The sequence below is a fragment of the Rhinoderma darwinii genome, chromosome 3, assembly GCF_050947455.1.
Source record: "Rhinoderma darwinii isolate aRhiDar2 chromosome 3, aRhiDar2.hap1, whole genome shotgun sequence".
In the NCBI taxonomy this organism is placed as follows: domain Eukaryota; kingdom Metazoa; phylum Chordata; class Amphibia; order Anura; family Rhinodermatidae; genus Rhinoderma; species Rhinoderma darwinii.
Genome location: NC_134689.1, coordinates 28,936,778 through 28,958,274, shown reverse-complemented (window position 1 = coordinate 28,958,274; position 21,497 = coordinate 28,936,778). Strand labels below are relative to the sequence as shown.

The 21,497-nt window shown below is 43.2% G+C and overlaps 1 protein-coding gene across 1 annotated transcript in view; it reads left to right on the top strand.

The window, feature by feature from the left end:
- Positions 1-1,584: 1,584 nt before the first annotated feature.
- Positions 1,585-21,497, top strand: part of LOC142750934 (uncharacterized) — a 282,134-nt gene continuing 262,221 nt past the window's right edge. The window contains exons 1-2 of the mRNA XM_075859914.1: positions 1,585-1,663; positions 17,198-17,331. Coding sequence (XP_075716029.1) covers positions 17,329-17,331 — 3 coding nt within the window. The 5' untranslated portion in view covers positions 1,585-1,663; positions 17,198-17,328. The remainder of the gene's footprint in view (positions 1,664-17,197; positions 17,332-21,497) is intronic.

Sequence of the window (21,497 nt, the reverse complement as noted above, 5' to 3'; positions counted from 1 at the left end):
GCAAACGCTGATGCTGCTGCAGAATCAACTGTAGCCTCTGGTGCCGATGTGTCCTCGCTCGTCCGACACGATGCAGGACCTGGGGCAGGAAGTGAGTGACGTCACAGCGTGATCTCTCGAGAACACGCTGTGTCTGCACTGCCAGAAGCTGGGCGTTGTGAAGAGAAGTGGATGATGCTGATTCGTCAGCATCATACACTTCTATTCACAACGCCCAGCTAGTAAAAGAAGTAAAAACGCCCAGATGTACATACACAATACACGCCCAGTTGTACTTTAACTTTAAACACGCCCAGTTGTACTTTAGAAAGCCTCATTTGCATAAATATAAAAATGGTCATAACTTGGCCAAAAATGCTCGTTTTTTAAAAAAAAACACGTTACTCTTATCTACATTGCAGCGCCGATCTGCTGCAATAGGAGATAGGGGTTGCAAAATCTGGTGACAGAGCCTCTTTAAAAGGGCATCATCCTGCCATGCATTGCATCATTATTACGTTTCTGCCTTCCTGGCGGCTTTAAGTTCCCTGTGCATTTCTGTCACTATTTTTTTGCTTCTGTTCCTGACTGATCTATCAGTGACAGCCTTTGGACTTGTTCCTGACCATGCCTTGCGCCAGCTGCTCAACCGCTGCCAATCCGTGACTATTCTGGGGACTGCAACCTGGAACTACTCCTGTAGCAAAGTCCACACCTTCTCGCGAGGGTTAAAGGGGTTGTTCCCTTTATATTTTTTCTATTAATATATTTCTAGAATAGAAAATCATACAGATTTCTAATATACATGTATTTAAAATTCTGCTCACATACATTTCTTATATCAGTGAAGTTGTCTCTGTCTAAAAATAAAAAAATGGTAGATCCCACAGATTTGTCCATAAAAAAGCACCCATAGGATAACTGAATGGACAGTCATGTGACCCACCTCAAGTGACCACTAGCATTCAGGTAACACTGTCCAGGTATATAACAGGTGAATAATAGATTATTGAGGAGCAGAAGTTATAAAGTATTTGAACCTAGAGCAGCGTCTCATCATCATGTGCGTCACTGTCTGTGAGGAGCCGCTCTTACATTCTTCTCACTGTCTCCTCTGTGTGTTGTTTTTTTTATTTAAAGGGACACTCCGGACAAAACTAAACTTTCCCATGTGCCATTATGGTATTCCATGTGTCAGTCTCTCTGTTATTTTTCTTGCTGCTTCTCTCTATATATCGGACTGGGATTGTTGCTTAGCAGCAGTGTGAATCCGGCTCGGTGACTACTTTCTCTGCTTGAGAATATAGAGATCTATGTGTCACCTATCACAGGCTTCAGCAGTTCCTGTACCACACTAGTATTACACAGGGGGGGACAGAAATGTCTATCATCAGCCACCACTGATACTCAGACAGGTTCCTGTCACACCGGTGTAATGTAGAAGAATAAAGCGCAGCCCCCCTGGCTGTATACTTATGGTTTCTCAGCTTATTTAGGAGAATATAGAGGTAATGATAATCACAGTGTCCCCCAGCATGCAGAAATGGTATGGTCTTTAGCTGGTCATGTGATGCTGTGCTGAAGCATCATGGGAATGATAGCAAAACAGGAAGAGGAAGCTGAGGGAATCTAAGAATCAAGATGGAGGCTTTTTCTAAGCGCAGACAAGGCAGCAGGTCAATAAGTAAGTCCAGTATATATAAAAGAAGCGGTGTGTGGTATACAGTCAGGCGGGGGGTGCAGACATGGAAAGTCCTGTTACCACTGGAGTATTTTATTTTTTTTTAACTTTATTAACAACATGACAACATTCCCTAGAGACCGGCAGTTATTTTATAAATCATCTAGAGACAGTGAATACAGGCAGTGAAGTAAATGTTTATCATTATTCCACCATAGTCATATTCACATTCACATAGCCCATGTTGTCCCAACACATTGTGTGTGTGTGTGTGTGTGTGTGTGTACACCACCGTTCAAAAGTTTGGGGTCACCCAGACAATTTTGTGTTTTCCATGAAAACTCACACTTATATTTATCAAATGAGTTGCAAAATGACTAGAAAATATAGTCAAGACATTGACAAGGTTAGAAATAATGATTTTTATTTGAAATAATAATTTTCTCCTTCAAACTTTGCTTTGGTCTTGGAATGCTCCATTTGCAGCAATTCCAGCATTGCAGACCTTTAGCATTCTAGCTGTTAATTTGCTGAGGTAATCGGGAGAAATGTCACCCCATGCTTCCAGAAGCCCCTCCCACAAGTTGGATTGGCTTGATGGGCACTTCTTGCGTACCATACGGTCAAGCTGCTCCCACAACAGCTCTATGGGGTTGAGATCTGGTGACTGCGCTGGCCACTCCATTACAGATAGAATACCAGCTGCCTGCTTCTTCCCTAAATAGTTCTTGCATAATTTGGAGGTGTGCTTTGGGTCATTGTCCTGTTGTAGGATGAAATTGGCTCCAATCAAGCGCTGTCCACAGGGTATGGCATGGCGTTGCAAAATGGAGTGATAGCCTTCCTTATTCAAAATCCCTTTTACCTTGTAGAAATCTCCCACTTTACCAGCACCAAAGCAACCCCAGACCATCACATTACCTCCACCATGCTTGACAGATGGCGTCAGGCACTCTTCCAGCATCTTTTCAGTTGTTCTGCGTCTCACAAATGTTCTTCTGTGTGATCCAAACACCTCAAACTTCGATTCATCTGTCCATAACACTTTTTTCCAATCTTCCTCTGTCCAATGTCTGTGTGCTTTTGCCCATATTAATCTTTTCCTTTTATTAGCCAGTCTCAGATATGGCTTTTTCTTTGCCACTCTGCCCTGAAGGCCAGCATCCCGGAGTCGCCTCTTCACTGTAGACGTTGACACTAGCGTTTTGCGGGTACTATTTAATGAAGCTGCCAGTTGAGGACCTGTGAGGCGTCTATTTCTCAAACTAGAGACTCTAATGTACTTGTCTTGTTGCTCAGTAGTGCAGCGGGGCCTCCCACTTCTCTTTCTACTCTGGTTAGAGCCTGTTTGTGCTGTCCTCTGAAGGGACACCGTTGTAGGAAATCTTCAGTTTCTTGGCAATTTCTCGCATGGAATAGCCTTCATTTCTAAGAACAGGAATAGACTGTCGAGTTTCACATGAAAGCTCTCTTTTTCTAGCCATTTTGAGAGTTTAATCGAACCCACAAATGTAATGCTCCAGATTCTCAACTAGCTCAAAGGAAGGTCAGTTTTATAGCTCCTCTAAACAGCAAAACTGTTTACAGCGGTGCTAACATAATTGCACAAGGGTTTTCAAGTGTTTTCTAATCATCCAATAGCCTTCTAACACAGTTAGCAAACACAATGTACCATTAGAACACTGCAGTGATGGTTGCTGGAAATGGGCCTCTATACACCTATGTAGATATTGCATTAAAAAACAGACGTTTGCAGCTAGAATAGTCATTTAGCACATTAACAATGTATAGAGTGTATTTCTGATTAATTTAATGTTATCTTCATTGAAAAAAACTGTGCTTTTCTTTAAAAAATAAGGAAATTTCTAAGTGACCCTAAACTTTTGAACGGTAGTGTATATATATGTGTGTGCAGTGGCGTAACTACCGCTGTAGCAGCCGTAGCGACCATGGCCGGAGGCTCCGCTAACAACCGCTATGACTGCTACAGCATGACGCCACTGAAGGGGTTGTTCCTACAAAAGACCTGCATCCCCCATCCACAGGATAGGGAATATATGTGTGATCGCTGGGACACCCAGCGATAAAGAGAACGGTGGACCGAGAGTCCCCCCGAAGTTCCCCATGACAAACCTCAGACTTCCGGGGTGTGGCAGCTCCATAGAAAGAATTTTGCACTGGTCGCGCTCGTGACCAGCGCTCCTTTCATTTTTAATGAACTGCACAGACCCCGGAAGTCCGAGGTTTGTCATGGAGAACTTCGGGGGACTTTCGGTCCCCTGTTCGATTAATCGATAAAGATAGGCGATACATCTCTTTTGTAGAACAAACTATAGGCCGTATTTATTTATTTGGGGGGGGGGGGGGGTTGGTGGCTGTTTGGTGTTATCTACAGGGGGGCTGTATGGCGTTATCTACAGTGGGATGTATGGCGTTATCTACAGGGGGCTGTTTGGCGTTATCTACAGGGGGGCTGTATGGCGTTATCTACAGGGGGGACTGTATGGGGTTATCTACAGGGAGATTTGGGGCTGTATGGTGTTATCTACAGAGGGGCTGTATGGAATTATCTACAAGGGGGCTGTATAGCATTACCTACAGGGGGCTGTATGGCATTATCTACATGGGGCTGTATGGCGTTACCTACAGGGGGCTGTGTGGCGTTATCTACAGGGGGGGATGTATGGCGTTATCTACAGGGGGGCTGTATGGCATTATCTACAGGGGGAGGGCTGTATGGCGTTATCTACAGGGGGGCTGTATGGCATTATCTACAGGGGGTCTGTATGGCGTTATCTACAGTGGGATTTGGGGCTGTATGGCGTTATCTACAGAGGGGCTGTATGGAATTATCTACAGGGGGGCTGTATAGCATTACCTACAGGGGGCCTGTATGGCATTATCTACAGGGGGCTGTATGGCGTTACCTACAGGGGGGCTGTATGGCGTTATCTACAGGGGGGCTGTATGGCGTTATCTACAGGGGGAGGGCTGTATGGCGTTATCTACAGGGGGGCTGTATGGCGTTATCTACAGGGGGAGGGCTGTATGGCATTATCTACAGGGAGGGCTGTATGGCGTTATCTACAGGGAGGGCTGTATGGCGCTATCTACAGGGGGCTGCATGGTGTTATCTACAGGGGGCTGTATGGAGCTATCTACAGGGGGGCTGTATGGTGTTATCTACAGGGGGGCTGTATGGTGTTATCTACAGGGGGGCTGTATGGTGTTATCTACAGGGGGGCTGTATGGCGTTATATACAGGGGGAGGCTGTATGGCGTTATGTACAGGGAGGGCTGTATGGCGTTATCTACAGGGGGAGGGCTTTATGACGTTATGTACAGGGGGGCTGTATGGCCTTATGTACAGGGGGGCTGTATGGTGTTATCTACAGGGGGAGGCTGTATGGCGTTATCTACAGGGGGAGTGCTGTATGGCGTTATCTACAGGGGGAGTGCTGTATGGCGTTATCTACAGGGGGAGTGCTGTATGGCGTTATGTACAGGGGGCTGTATGGCGTTATCTACAGGGGGGCTGTATGGCGTTATCTACAGGGGGAGGCTGTATGGCGTTATGTATAGGGAGGGCTGTATGGCGTTATCTACAGGGGGAGTGCTGTATGGCGTTATCTACAGGGGGAGGCTGTATGGTGTTATCTACAGGGGAGGACTGTATGGTGTTATCTACAGGGGAGGGCTGTATGGTGTTATCTACAGGGGAGGGCTGTAGGGCTGTATGGCGTTATGTACACGGGGGGGGGGGGCTGTATGGCGTTATGTACAGGGAGGGCTGTATGGCCTTATCTACAGGGGGCTGTATGGCATTATCTACAGGGGGAGGGCTGTATGCCGTTATCTACAGGGGGCTCTATAGCGTTATCTACAGGGGGAGGGCTGTATGGCATTATCTATAGGGGGAGGGCTGTATGGTGTTATCTACAGGGGGGCTGTATGGCGTTATGTACACGGTGGGGGGCTGTATGGCGTTTTGTACAGGGGGGCTGTATGGAGTTATCTACAGGGAGATTTGGGGCTGTATGGCGTTATCTACAGAAGGGCTGTATGGCATTATCTACAGGGGGCTGTATGGAATTACCTACAGGGGTGGCTGTATGGCATTATCTACAGGGGGCTGTATGGCGTTACCTACAGGGGGCGGTAATGGCGTTATCTACAGGGGGGGCTGTATGGCGTTATCTACAGGGGGGCTGTATGGCATTATCTACAGGGGGAGGGCTGTATGGCGTTATCTACAGGAGGGGCTGCATGGCGTTATCAACAGGGGGGCTCTATAGCGTTATCTACAGGGGAGGGCTGTATGCCGTTATCTACAGGGGGAGGGCTGTATGGCGTTATCTACAGGGGGAGGGCTGTTTGGCGTTATCTACAGGGGGGCTGTATAGCATTACCTACAGGGGGCTGTATGGCGTTACCTACAGGGGGGCTGTATGGCGTTATCTACAGGGGGCTGTATGGCATTATCTACAGGGGGAGGGCTGTATGGCGTTATCTACAGGGGGGGCTGTATGGCGTTATCTACAGGGGGCTGTATGGCGCTATCTACAGGGGGCTGTATGGCATTATCTACGGGGGAGGGCTGTATGGCGTTATCTACAGCGGGGGCTGTATGGCGTTATCTACAGGGGGCTGTATGGCGCTATCTACAGGGGGCTGTATGGTGTTATCTACAGGGGGCTGTATGGCGTTATCTACAGGGGGCTGTATGGCGCTATCTACAGGGGGCTGTATGGTGTTATCTACAGGGGGCTGTATGGCGCTATCTACAGGGGGGCTGTATGGTGTTATCTACAGGGGGGCTGTATGGTGTTATCTACAGGGGGGCTGTATGGTGTTATCTACAGGGGGGCTGTATGGTGTTATCTACAGGGGGAGCTGTATGGCGTTATATACAGGGGGGCTGTATTGGCGTTATCTACAGGGGGAGGCTGTATGGCATTATGTACAGGGAGGGCTGTATGGCGTTATCTACAGGGGGAGGGCTTTATGACGTTATGTACAGGGGGGCTGTATGGCGTTATGTACAGGGGGGCTGTATGGCGTTATGTACAGGGGGGCTGTATGGTGTTATCTACAGGGGGAGGCTGTATAGCGTTATGTACAGGGAGGGCTGTATGGCGTTATCTACAGGGGGAGTGCTGTATGGCGTTATCTACAGGGGGAGTGCTGTATGGCGTTATGTACAGGGGGCTGTATGGTGTTATCTACAGGGGGAGGGCTGTATGGTGTTATCTACAGGGCGAGCTGTATGGCGTTATGTACAGGGGGCTGTATGGCGTTATCTACAGGGGGGCTGTATGGCGTTATCTACAGGGGGAGGTTGTATGGCGTTATGTATAGGGAGGGCTGTATGGCGTTATCTACAGGGGGAGTGCTGTATGGCGTTATCTACAGGGGGAGGCTGTATGGTGTTATCTACAGGGGAGGGCTGTATGGCTTTATGTACACGGGGGGGCTGTATGGCGCTATGTACAGGGATGGCTGTATGGCCTTATCTACAGGGGGGCTGTATGGCATTATCTACAGGGGGAGGGCTGTATGGCGTTATCTACAGGGGGGGCTGCATGGCGTTATCAACAGGGGGGGCTCTATAGCGTTATCTACAGGGGAGGGCTGTATGGCATTATCTACAGGGGGAGGGCTGTATGGCGTTATCTACAGGGGGCTGTATGGCGTTATGTACACGGTGGGGGCTGTATGGCGTTATATACACGGTTGGGGGCTGTATGGCGTTTTGTACAGGGTGGCTGTATGGCGTTATCTACAGGGAGATTTGGGGCTGTATGGCGTTATCTACAGAAGGGCTGTATAGCATTATCTATAGGTGGGCTGTATGGCATTACCTACAGGGGTGGCTGTATGGCATTATCTACAGGGGGCTGTATGGCGTTACCTACAGGGGGCAGTATGGCGTTATCTACAAGGGGGGCTGTATGGTGTTATCTACAGGGGGGCTGTATGGCATTATCTACAGAGGGAGGGCTGTATGGCGTTATCAACATGGGGGGGCTCTATAGCGTTATCTACAGGGGGAGGGCTGTATGCCATTATCTACAGGGGGAGGGCTGTATGGCGTTATCTACAGGGGGGCTGTATGGTGTTATGTACACGGGGGGGCTGTATGGCGTTATCTACAGGGGCTGTATGGCGTTATCTACAGTGGGGCTGTATGGCGGAATCTATAGGGAGGCACTATCTACAAGGGGGGGTCGTGTGATACCCAGGGGAGGGGGGCCCCAGTCAAAAGTTTTCTATGGGGCCCAGTCTTTCCTAGTTACGCCCCTGTGTGTGTGTATATATGTGTGTATATGTATATGTGGTGGTCACATGACTGACGCCATGTTTAGTTATATTCCGCTAGCCTGTGGATACATTACACAGGACTAATTTGTGGGCTGTACCATTCCATTGACAGGGGCCTCATGCGCTATTATAATTGTTTGTGAGCAGAATTTCTGAAACGGTATGATTTCCTATTCTACAGATAAGTAAAAAAAACTCAAAAAAACTAGACAACCTCTTTAAGGGTATGTGCACACGAGAATTGCCTTTTATGTCTGAAAAGACAGACTGTTTTCAGGAGAAAACAGCTGCGTCATTTCAGACGTAAAAGCTCCTCCTCGCATTATGCGAGGCGTCTTTGACGCTCGTAAATCTTGAGCTGCTCTTCATTGACTTCAATGAAGAACGGCTCAAATTATGTAGCAAAGAAGTGTCCTGCACTTCTTTGCCGAGGCAGTCAATTTACGCGTCGTCGTTTGACAGCTGTCAAACGGCGACGCGTAAATTACAGGTCGTCTGCACAGTACGTCGGCAAACCCATTCAAATGAATGGGCAGATGTTTGCCGACGTATTGAAGCCCTATTTTCAGACGTAAAATGAGGCATAATACGCCTCGTTTACGTCTGAAAATAGGTCGTGTGAACCCAGCCTAACCGTTTAGTGATCGGCCTATTTCAGGCTTTAATGACCAGACTATTTTTCACATTTTTCCATTGTCCTATTCAAAGAGCTATAACTTTTTTTATTTTTGCGTCGACATAGCTGTATAAGGTCTTGTTTTTTGCAGGACAAGTTGTATTTTTTAATAGCACTATTTTGGGGTACATATAGTTTATTGATTAATTTTTATTAACTTTTTTTTGGGGGGGAATAGAAAGAAAACAGCAATATTGCCAAACTTTTTGCACCCTAAATGTACGCCGTTTACCGTGTGGTATAAATAACACAATAACTTTATTCAATGGGTTGTTACGATTGCACCGATACCAAATTTATAGTTTTCTTATGTTTTACTACTTTTAGTGTCTCCATATTTGAAGAACCATAACTTTTTTATTTTTCCACCGACGCAGCTGTAAGAGGGCTTTTTTTGCAGGACGACTTGTAGTTTTTATTGGTACCATTCTGGAGTACATGCGACTCTTTGATCTCTTTTTATCAAATTTTTTTTATGGCAGGATTCACAGAAAATTCACTGTTTTTTTTTTGTTTTTTTTACGGCGTTCACCTAGCGGGTTAAATAATGTAATAATTTTATAGCTGGGGTCGATACGGATGCGGCGATATGAAATATGTGTAACTTTTTTTTGTTTATTAATAGTAAAGCATTTTGTAAGGGTATGTGCACACGAGAAGTGCCTTTTACGTCTGAAAAGACAGACTGTTTTCAGGAGAAAACAGCTGCCTCGTTTCAGACGTAAAAGCTCCTCCTCGCATTATGCGAGGCATCTTTGACGCTCGTAAATCTTGAGCTGCTCTTCATTGACTTCAATGAAGAACGGCTCAAATTACGTAGCAAAGAAGTGCCCTGCACTTCTTTGCCGAGGCAGTCATTTTATGCGTCGTCGTTTGAGAGCTGTCAAACGACGACGCGTAAATGACAGGTTGTCTGCACAGTACGTCGGCAAACCCATTCAAATGAATGGGCAGATGTTTTCCGACGTATTGTAGCCTTATTTTCAGACGTTAAACGAGGCATAATACACCTCGTTCACGTCTGAAAATAGGTCGTGTGAACCCAGCCTTAGGGGGAAAAGTGTTTTTTTTCACACTGTTTTTTTAACTTCTTTATTAGTCCCACTAGGGGACTTCACTATGCGATCATCTGATCGCTTTTATAATACACTGCAACACTTCTGTATTGCAGTGTATTACTGCCTGTCTGTGTTAAACTGGAATGGCCTAGCAGGCATTAACTAGTGGCAGATCTAGGGGCCTGGTGGCTGTCACACTCAACCACTCAAATGCAGCGACGCATCTCAGGGGTTAAATAGGTGAGATCGATACTGGTATCGATCTTGTCCATTCGTGCATGGCTGCTCCCAGACCTCAGCTACCTCCAGTAGCTGAGAGCAGGAAGATTTAACGGTTCCCTGCTCTGTTTATTTATTCTGATGCAGCGCCGTAGAAAGGCAATAAAGCCCGTTAGTGGTCACCGTAAAAACACTAATGGGTGGTCACTAATGGGTTAAGGGTGAAGACGAGGGGATTCCATAGGCTCTGCATCCTAGTCTAGCCTGCAGCAAACGAATTGCGGCTTAGAGAGTTCGCATTCCGGTACGTGGTCCTAACACATGCACTTTTCATGCTCTAAACTCGCTGCTGAATGTGCTCTAATTGCAGTCAGACCCTATTAAAAATGTAGCTATAGGGCCCCTAGATTACAGTCCTGGCTATTCATACTGTATATATGGCTATCTAGAAGGAAACAAGGATAGGACAGGCAAAATTCAACCTGTTCACCTTTATTTTACCAATCACCAGGTTCAGTCCATACACATTAGATTATTTATTATCTATGGCCGGTATGAGTCTCATCAAAAAACAAAAATTGACCACCCTTTTAGCGCGGGCCTTCTATGCTGGGCCAAAAACTTCACGTTTTCCAGACAACCGCTATTCATTAATTAAAACTGGAAAAACCAGTAACTTTTCCCTCATAGTCACCAACAGAAGAGAACTGTCATCATATAAAATACATAGGAAAGAGTAAAGAAGAACTCGGATCAGTTGCTATGGCCAATAATTTAGATATTTAACCCCTTCCCCCTGCTTGCATTCTGGGCCCTAATGTCCAAGCCATTTTTTACATTTTTACATTGTCACATTCAAAGAGCTGTAACTTTTTTATTTTTGCGTCGGCATAGCTGTATAAGGTCTTGTTTTTTGCGGGACGACTTGCAGTTTTTATTGGTACCATTTGAGAGTAGATGCGACTTTTTGATCACTTTTTATCACATTTTTTTAAAGTCAGGATTAACAGAAAACAGCAATTTTTCCATTGTTTTTTATTTTATTTTTTACGGCGTTCACAGTGCGGGTTAAATAATGTAACAGCTTTATAGTCGGGGTCGTTACGGACGCGGCGATACCAAATATGTGTAACTTTTTTGCTTTATTGTAGTTTTTTTTAATAGTAAAGCATTTTGTAAGGGGAAAAAGTGGTTTTTTCATTTTTTTTGTTTCACTTTTTTTTTTTTATTAACTTTATTAAACTTTTTTACTTTTTTACTAGTCCCACTAGGGGACTTCCCTATCCTCCGATCGCTATTATAATACACTGCAATACTTTTGTATTGCAGTGTATTACTGCCTGTCCGTTTAAAACGGACAGGCGTCTGCTAGGTCATGCCTGCGGCATGATCTAGCAGGCATTCGCTCCAGGCAGACCTGGGGGTCTTTATTAGACCCCCGGCTGCCATAGAAGACACAGACACTCGGCGATTTTATCGCTGGGTGTCAGTGAGATGAGAGGGAGCTCCCTCCCTCTCTCCAAAACCATTCAGATGCGGTGCTCGCTATTGTGCACCGCATCTGAAGGGTTAAACGGGTGAGATCGATTTCACGGCTCCCTGCTCTGTTTACTTTATTCTACAGCAGCGACGTAGAATAGCGGCGCTCTAGAATAAAGCCCACTAATGACCGCCGTAAAAAGACGTATCGGCGGTCATTAAGGGGTTAAGGCCCACAGGATCCCACAGACCCAAGCTCTAATACCAAAAGCAAAACATAGTCACTGCATAGCCATTTCATGGAGCTTCAATGATTTTCGATTACATCCAGATAAGGGGGAGTTCTTATATCAGGTAGATATTCAATAAGGGAACGTGGTGTTGAAGACTGGATGACATCATGAAAATGTTCAATCCGTTACAATCCTTTAACCCCTCAAGTGCTCCGCTGTCTTTTGTTTTCTACTCTAAAACATTGAATTTCTCCAGAGTAGAAGTGGTCGATGTGTTTCTAGGGGAGCACATTAGTGTACATAATATAAAGCAGTGGCGCTATCACTGTTTGTTATGCCACTTACTAAGGTCAAATATTGACAATCAAATTAATATTTAGTTTTTTTCCATCTTTTCATCCTAATTGATAAGGGTATAATACAATTTCTCTGCACTGGACTCCATGTTCTGACTTGTCCTTACTTGTGAATAAGTCGATATTCCCATCTGAGCCATTGATATCATATTAACAGTATACGCCATAAATATCTGGTAGGTGAGGGTTCTACTTCTGGGAGTCCTAATTATTGAGGCCCCATTCACAGGACCGTACATTTCATCCATCCGTAAATTCTGTCTATAAATACGGATCCGTAGTCATTTATAGTCATCCGTAAATCATCCGCATATATGGAACGGTGTCCGTAAATACGGTCCAAAATGCATCTGTATTTACAGATCCGCAAAAAGAAGAAGAAAACCACTAATGATATGCAACAATAGAACAATAAGACTGATGGTGTGAACTGGGACATCTACTCTTCCTGAATTATATTAGGCAAGATGGTCTCAAGCACTGGGAAGGGGATACTTTTTCTAAGTGTGTGTTCACCCTAGAATACCAACTTACAGTTTAGCTATATTAGTAGTAGAACTGAGCTACATAACAAAAAATGAGAACCTAGCTCCTGCTTCCAAAACTGTCTCTGGTCTGGAGAAAACGTTTTGGTGTTTGGTATCAGAAAGATTTAGAGTTTAAATACATTTATAATTTTAAACTAATAGTCTATCGATATTGAAAAGGTATAATGTTAGGAAAAGGGGTCGGACAGATCCAACGGAGCAACAGAGGAACCTCCGATCGGCCCAGGCTCTGAATCTATAATGTGCTACTAATATAACAGGGCTCCAAAGGTCCAGCAAAGGCCAACCCCATTTGGAGGGGACTTTGGAGCCAATGTCTTGCCACTAGGGTCTATTTCTTATTAGTTGATTCACAAATAACCTACTAGACATTACTGGTGGCATGTCCTGTGTGTGCAGTGATAACAACTAAGATTAAGCTAAAAGTGCACATGTTCTGTATAGATGGAGGGTGGTCCTTAGAATAATTCCCTCTGGTGAACCCAAAGAACCCTATGGGAAATCTATTTATTGACAGTTTTTGTAGATCACTGATATGATGTCATTGGATGCTGATGGACCCTTTCTGATATAATGTAATTCCAGATTTAGAAGGTTTACATTACATACTGGATAGTTTAGGACCGTCAGGTATGGGTCACAGTAACCTTCTCTATACTGCTGCCTCATGTGTCACTGAATAATGTGTTTAATTTCTCTCTAAAACAACAAACCATCCAAAAACTGACCACTTAGAATGATGGTGCTGGGTTTATAGAGCATGATCTGGTTTTCTGCTGGATGAATAGCAGAATTTTCAATATGATTGAGTATTTCAGATTTTTTTCGTACTGTTTATTCTACCAATGTTCTTTTCTGGCTACTAACACAAAAATACAATAGATCAGTATATTGTGCTGTAACCCCTTAACGACCGCCAATACGCCTCTTCATGGCAGTCGTTAGGGGAATTGTGATAGAGTGCCGCCTTTTCACGGCGCTCTGACATACGCCCGGCACGGGTGTCCTGTACCGGCTAAAGCGAGTGTTGGGTGGTCTAAAGACAGCCAGACACCTGCACTAATGGGTGGGATCGATTTCAACATCGATCTCACCCGTTTAACCCCTTAGATGCGGCGCTCAATAGCGAGTGCCGCATCCATGTGGTTTTGGAGGGAGGGAGCTCCCTCTCTCATCCCATCGGCACCCTGCGATTGCAATGGCTTCTATGGCAGCCGGGGGCCTGACAAAGGCCCCCAGGTCTGCCTGTAGTGGATGCCTGCTAAGCCATGCCTGAGGTTTTACACTGACATATGCTGCAATAAAGAAGTATTGCAGTGTATTATAAAAGCGATCAGAAGATCGCATAGTGAAGTCCCCTAGTAGGACTAAAAATAAAGTTATCAAAAAGTTTAATCAAGTTAATAATAAATAAATAAAAATCCCAAATAAGAAAAATGAAAAACCCACTTTTTCCCTTATAAAATACCTTAATATGAAAAAAATAAAAATGAAAACATTACACATATTTGGTATCGCCGCATTTGTAACAACCCCATCTATAAAGCGATTACGTTATTTAACCTGCACAGTGAACGCCGTAAAAAATAAAATAAAAAACAATTCCAGAATTGCGTTTTTCTATTCATCCTGCCTTCAAAAAAATGTGATAAAAAGTGATCAAAAAGTTGTATGTATTCCAAAATGGTACCAATAGAAACTAGAAGTCGTCCCGAAAAAAAAACAAGCCCTCATACAGCTGCATCGGCGTAAGAATAAAACAATTATGGCTCTTAAAACATGGCGAGACAAAAACAAATAACTTTGAAAAATAATGTTTTTCCTATGTAAAAGTAGTAAAACATGCAAAATCTATATAAATTTGGTATCGCCACAATCGTAACAACCCGCTGAATAAAGTTATTATGTTATTTATACCACACAGTAAACGGTGTAAATCTAAGACGCAAAAAAGTGTGTCAAAATGTATGGGTTTTTTCCATTACCCCCCAAAAAAAGTTAATAAAAGTTCATCAATAAATTCGATGTACCCCAAAATAGAGCTATTGAAAAATACAACTTGTCCCGCAAAAAACAAGACCTTATACAGCTATGTCGACGCAAAAATAAAAAAGTTATAGCTCTTGGAATGCGACGATAGAAAAACGCCAAAAATTGCTTGGTCATTAATGTTTAATATAGAATGATCATTAAGGGGTTAAATGTTATAGTAAAAAAAATCTGATATTTGTTAAAGGGTAATTCCACCCAAATGTATTTTTACATGGATGCAATCAAAATACAAGTGTAAATATCAAATTAAGTGCAATTAAAAAATATATATTTTTTTTCTGTTTTCAATTTGGGACCAAAATAGAATTCTGCAAATGACCAGATGTAGAGTAGTATTTACAATGTCTGCTGCCCAAGTCATTAATCTAAGCATTGAGACTCTCTAGGAGTAGGTTGACTGTCAGAGTGCCCACAGGTAGAGGAGTGTCACCGGCCTCCAAACAAGTTTAAGTGCCGGCTTTGATTAACCCATCATTCCCAAATAATAGAGCTGGCTGCCAGTATTCACCAACTAACCGGGAACTCATTCATTGAATTAATGTTATAGTCAGGGCTGGCGTCAGCACCTGGCGAACCCGGGCAAGTGGCGGGGCCCACTGCTCTTGTAGGGGCCCACTCGGGTGCTTTTCGCCGACCACATGCTTAAATTAACTATAGCCGTCCGAGGTAAATTGCAGAGAGAAGCAGATAAAAATAATAAAAAAAAACCTCACCTAAGACGTTACCATGACGAGCTGAACAGTCCCGTCACTGCCTTCTTACTGGTACTTGGTGCCGCTCGCATCCACAATAACATGATTACGTCATCTGCGCCCACCGCTTTGTTATTGTGGATGCGAGCGGAGCCAAGTACCAGTAAGAAGGCAGTGACGGGACCGTTTAGCTCGTCGTGGGAACGTGTTAGGTGAGGTTTTTTTAAATTATTTTTATTGGAGCAAAGGCATCAAACGCTAAGATACATAGCCCCAGCAGACAGTAATCTTATACAGTATAAGATTACTGTCTCCTGGGGCCCTGTATCTAAGCCTACCTTGTGGTAGGCTTAAATACATGGTCTAACAGACAGTATCACACGTGGGCCCTGTATCTAAGCCTACCACGTGTGTTACTCTTTTTTTTTTGTGTTTGTGTTTTTTTACAGGTTCGGTCGTTGGAATACGTCGGATTCAAGGACTACTTCTATGACGGCTTTTTTTTATTTTCAATAAAATGGTTCATGAGGGTTGTGTGGGGGGTTTTATTTCAATCAAATATTTTTTCTATGTCTTTGTATTTTCTTCGTAATGGCCGTTGGCTGATTGACAGTGTCCATTACTAAGGCGGGGCTTAATGCTAACACTAATCCCCATTATTACCCCGGTACCCACCACCGTCGGGAAGAGCCATGTACAATCCAGTACCCGGCCATCTGTAGTGATGGTAGGTCATTGGGGCGGCCACAGGCTGGTATTATTAGGCCGGGGAAGCCCAAAAAAAGTGGTCCTTCCCATCCTGGTAATGCTAGCCTGCTGCTGTTGTGTTGTATCTGACTGGCTATGAAAAATGGGGAGGACCCCATGTAATTTTTTTTCTATTATTATAATTTTTTTTAAATAATTGGAAAAAAGTACGGGTTCCCCCCAATTTTTCATAACCAGCCAGATACAATACTGCAGCCTGCGGCTGCCCCAGTTCCCAACCATCGCTACAGCTAGCGGTGGGTACCGGAGTAATAATTGGGGTTAGTATTCGCCTCTGTACCGGCTAACGCTAAGCCCACTTTAGTAATGGACACTGTCAATCAGCCAGCAGCTATTACTAGGGCGCTAGTAATAAAGTTAAAAAAAATTTAAGGACAAGGAAGAAAATTTTTATTGAAATAAAAACCCCCACACAACCCTCGTTAACCATTTTATTGAGAATAAAAAAACGCCATCATCGAAGTAGTCCTCGAATCCAAAGTAGTCCGACATCTGAACCTGTAAAAAAACACAAACACAAAAAAAATTTGTAACACATAAAAAAAAGCAAATCAATTCTTATACTTACCTTTCCTGGGTCCAGCGCAATGTCAGCGAGCAGAGCCCTATATCTAAGCCTATCATGTATGATACTGTCTGCTGAGACAATGCATCCAATTCTATCCAGCGGTGTAGCTATAGGAGCCTTAGTCTTATAGATGTGCTATCTCCGATATGTATGTAAAAGTTTATTTATTTTTCAGGGGGTAAATATTTGTCTCAGGGCTTGTGCCCCTGATCTTTTAAGACCCTAGCAGCGTCCCTGGGCCTAACTAATATATGGGGGCACAAAGGAGAACTAAAAAATATATAGGGACACAAAGGATGCCTTACTAATTTATAGGGACACAACTAATATATGGGGGCACGAAAGAGAACTACTATTCTTTAGGGGCAAAAGTGGGACATTACTACTGTGTGGGAGCACATAGGGAGGTATTACTGTGTAGGGAGTAGAAGAGTGGCACCAAAACGGAACCATAACTATTTTCTTAAAGGTCACCTTTTATGGGGGTTTGGTGCCCTGTAAGGGACAGTATAGGTGGTATTGGTAGAGGCAGTTTATCAACATCACATTTACCTCTAATTCTTCCAGGTACTGAAATACTCAAGCCTACAGATACCAGGTCTTCCGGAAATCACAACCTCCATGTAACAGGTACATCAAGATTCACACATCGCAGAAACGGCACTATCTGGATTCATTGGCCCATGACTTACATGTGAATGGTAAGTATTCCATGGTTACATCCTTCTGGCATTTTGTTTCTGCCTATATACTGCCGCCGCCCGAGCTGCACCGCAAAAGGGCCCACTAAGGTTCTGTCGCACAAGGGCCCACATAAACCTGGAGTCGGCCCTGGGTATGGTCTCTCAATAGCAGTATAGGATGTAGGAGATCACAGTCCGATTGTAACGTAGATATTTAGCATATGAAAGAAAATGTTCGTTGGATTGTTGACAATATTTTTTATTTTACTCTCTTCATAGGTCCATTGCCCCTCCCTATAACAGCGGCAGCGACCTTTTTGTCACCTGTAACAGGGCAAGCAGTGGTGCCTCATGTAACAGAGCCGGCAGCCTTAATGACCTTTAAAATAGGGAAAGCCAATGCCAGGGGTGCAAATTGGGCAATTGTCCTGGGCCACCATTTTCTGAAAACTAGAACCCCAACAGTTAGTCATCAGGCAGATCATCCAATTATATTGGTAATAGTCGAGATAAATGGTGTTTGGTCTGTGATTAGGTGACTGTTGGCACAATGTTGGCACTGTAGGCTATAAATTGGGACTGTAAATAACTATTTGCGCAAAGTATGCCATTCTTTTGGGACTGTTTGGCACTATGTGGAAAGAACATGGCTTTAAATTGGCAAAGTATGGTGACCTCGGGTATTTGAGTATAAGCACCTAGTATAACACCAAAATATGGCGCCAAGCAGGGAGGCTGTAAAGAAAGCACTTCCTGGTCCTATGTTGGACAATATAGAACAATATGGCTCCATGTTGGCAAAGTATGGCGACCTCCCGGTACTGTTTCTTCCGCTTCCTCCAGCCACCTTACATCCACTACTCCCGATTTTATGCAGTCATGTAAATATATATATATATTTTCTTTAGTAAAACATAAAGAAACTATATAAATTTTATATTACTGTAATCGTATTGACCAGCAGAATAAAATTAAGTTGTAGTTTTTATCGCACGGTGAAAGATGTAAAAACGAAACACAAAAAAAACAATGGAGGAATCACAGTTTTTTCCAATTCCACCCCACAAACATTTATTTTTTCTGTTTCCCAGTATATTACATGGTACTTTAAATAAAGCCAATAGAAACTATAACTCATCCCGCAAAAAATAAGCCTCCACACCACCCCATTGATGAAAAAATAAAAAAGTTATGGCTCTTGGAAGGCGGTGTGATCGCAATTTGAGTCACGTTACGCCTTGATCTCCATGCAGGTTCAAATCAGGTGGGGGGGACGAGCTCGGAGAAGCAACAGATACACTGAGACGTTTCTCAAGGTAAAAATACTTCTGACTTTATTTAACCGTAGTGGTCGCTTTTATAGCATCACACAAAAACACTCCATAACATATGAGTCATCTGTATATTCAATAAAACCCATTGGTGGAACACAAGGTATTCCCTTTTATGCTTAGGGGGGTTGGTCAAGTGATTGACCGCCATCTGTTCGCAATTTCAAAAGAGACAGCAGAGCAGCTGCAAACTATTTCCTCTCTTAACCTTTCTAAAATACCCATTCTATTGTAACACATGTTCTCCTCTATAACATTTCACTCCTTGGGGCCCCAGATACATTATACATATATTTATTCCATAACAATCCCTCCTTTTGTGATTTTACCAACACCTAAATTCCAATGCTACTTCTATCTCCTGATAGCAAGGCTTCGATCCATTTCTTCACTTGATTCACACAGGTATGTAGGTGGGGTAATCTCACAACATTCTTTCATCATAATGTATAGGCCTCTGATTGAATGCTTCCCTTATTTTGCAAAATGTATAACAATTAAAACATGTAAGCAATATAAACAATATTATGAAACATATCAAGGGTTGGAATAACACATGCAGTATCTTAGTGGCAGTGGGGGAAAATCCTGTAAAAACGTCATACTAGTGATGGGCACTGGCATCTTTTATTGCTGACGATAAATTTATTACTTCCCTAGCTGCTATTGTAGCCAATACTTTCACTTTACTTAGAGTTACATTATGGGCTGCTATCAATTTCTTTACGTCTTTAGACTTTTGTAACACTTGTTTTAACTCTTCCAGTGGCAAACTAAAATTTCCATAGGGCAAAGGTTCAGGTACCCATACAGTGGACATTATTTCTTCTAAAGTAGGCAGGAACACTATAGTTTGGTTCCCCCAAGTCAAATGCGTCACATTGTATAGACATCCTGAAAATGGTCCTATGAGATTAAACTGGCTAAGGGTCTGCTTGTTGTTAGTTATTAAACATACATGCTGTGGACCTACTTCAATATAAACCTGTAGGTTAGCTTGTGGGATTATAGTGAGTGCGCATACATTATCCTGGTGCTGCATTAGACAGGGTTCATATATCCCTGACTGCTGATTACATACATATCCTTGCTCTGTTAATTGGCACAAATCTATATTCCTTGTCTTATTTTGAGAATCTATGTGTGTTCTCTTCATTTCTGGCATCCAATATTGTCCTAATAATGTCACCGGATCAATCATTACCATTGGCATAACAATAAATTTGCATAATAGAGTAGGATTTTTCACATTGAATGCTATTAGTCTTCCTGCACACCATTTAGGGGCACACTCAGTATACTCAGGCTGGAACAATAACCACGTATCATTTCTCTCTCCTATGGGCAGAATGTCTGTCCATTGCCTAACATGACTACTAAACAATTTATTCTTAAAATTATTCATCTGTTCTTGTTGCCACATCGTTTTAAGCGTACATACTGTCCAATTTACAAAAGTTGATACATTCTGTAATGTTCTATATTCGGTTAGCATACTTTCATTAAAAACATTTAGAAACAGTTCATCTATAGCTAACCCTTTCTGTTGTATGGCAAAGGTAGTAGGTAACCATGAGGCACCTATCCTTAATGCAGTAGATGTGTCGTCTCCCACTGAGTTTAATTTGTTCATAACTGTTTCTAACTGTATACCATTCAATACTCCTAATCCCGTTCCTGCCCCTCCTAATAGCGGGTCATACCATTCTCTTTTTTGTCTATGACAGCTGGGGGATTCAGGGAAGGAAATATTGAAGTGTACATTCTTTTTCTGCTGTTGGGTTACAGCGCTCTTACAAGTGTGTGCGATTCTTTCCAGACTTTGTACTGTTATATGTGGCTTAAAACTATCTCTTAGAATTGTTATCAAGAATACAAAATATCTTCTATTTCTTATTTGGCTATTATTCATACATAATATCATCCCATCAGTTTCTTTTATTACAATCGTAGAGTTGAGCCTCTCCTTGTTGCATCTTTCATAAGTCTTATTTATCATTTCATTTCTATTTTTACTGGTTGTATATTTCTATAGATACTGTAAATCTGGTTCATAACAACAAAACAACAGCCGTCTCTTCTTGTATGCTAATGTTGGCTGTTTTGTCTATGTGAAGGTACACAGTCCCTCCATGTGGTCCTTTTTTCCAAGTCCCTTCGGTTGTAGTCACATTTGTAGTATAACACGGGTCATTGGCCTTACAGGTGTAGTTACCCTGCTTTCTATCCACTGTGGCATTCGCCCACCCTGTCCTGAACTGTTCCAGTGATTCTGTACTGATTACGTGTACAGGAGTAGCAGTTCTGCCTTTTTGTATAAGAGCACACGCAACAACCGCCGCAACAACCGCAAAGATCTTCATTCTTCTGGCTGAAGAACCTTTTTACAATGACTGGCGTGAATCCAGCTTGCCTTTCCTTCGAGCTTCACTGAGGTGCTTGTAACGAGTAGGACTTGAAAAGGACCATCAAATCTTGGGTCTAGACTTTTCCTCACGTGTCTTTTAACAACGACCCAATCTGCTGGTTCTAGCTTATACGTCAACTGAATCAGGACCTGGAATGGAAGCAAAGACTTGTGCATGCACCTTAGTCACTTGTTTGTTCAGCGTTTATACATAATCTGTTAGTCTACCATACTGCATTTGGAGCACCTGTGGAAAATAACATCCTAATCTGGGAGCCGACCCAAATAAGATCTCATATGGGCTGAGACCTGTTCTTTTTGTGGGCGTGTATCTTACTGAGAACAAGGCTAATGGTAGACACTCGGTCCATGGTTTCCCGGTTTCTACCATTGCTTTTTGGATTTTCAATTTGAGAGTCCCATTTAGTCTCTCAACCTTCCCACTA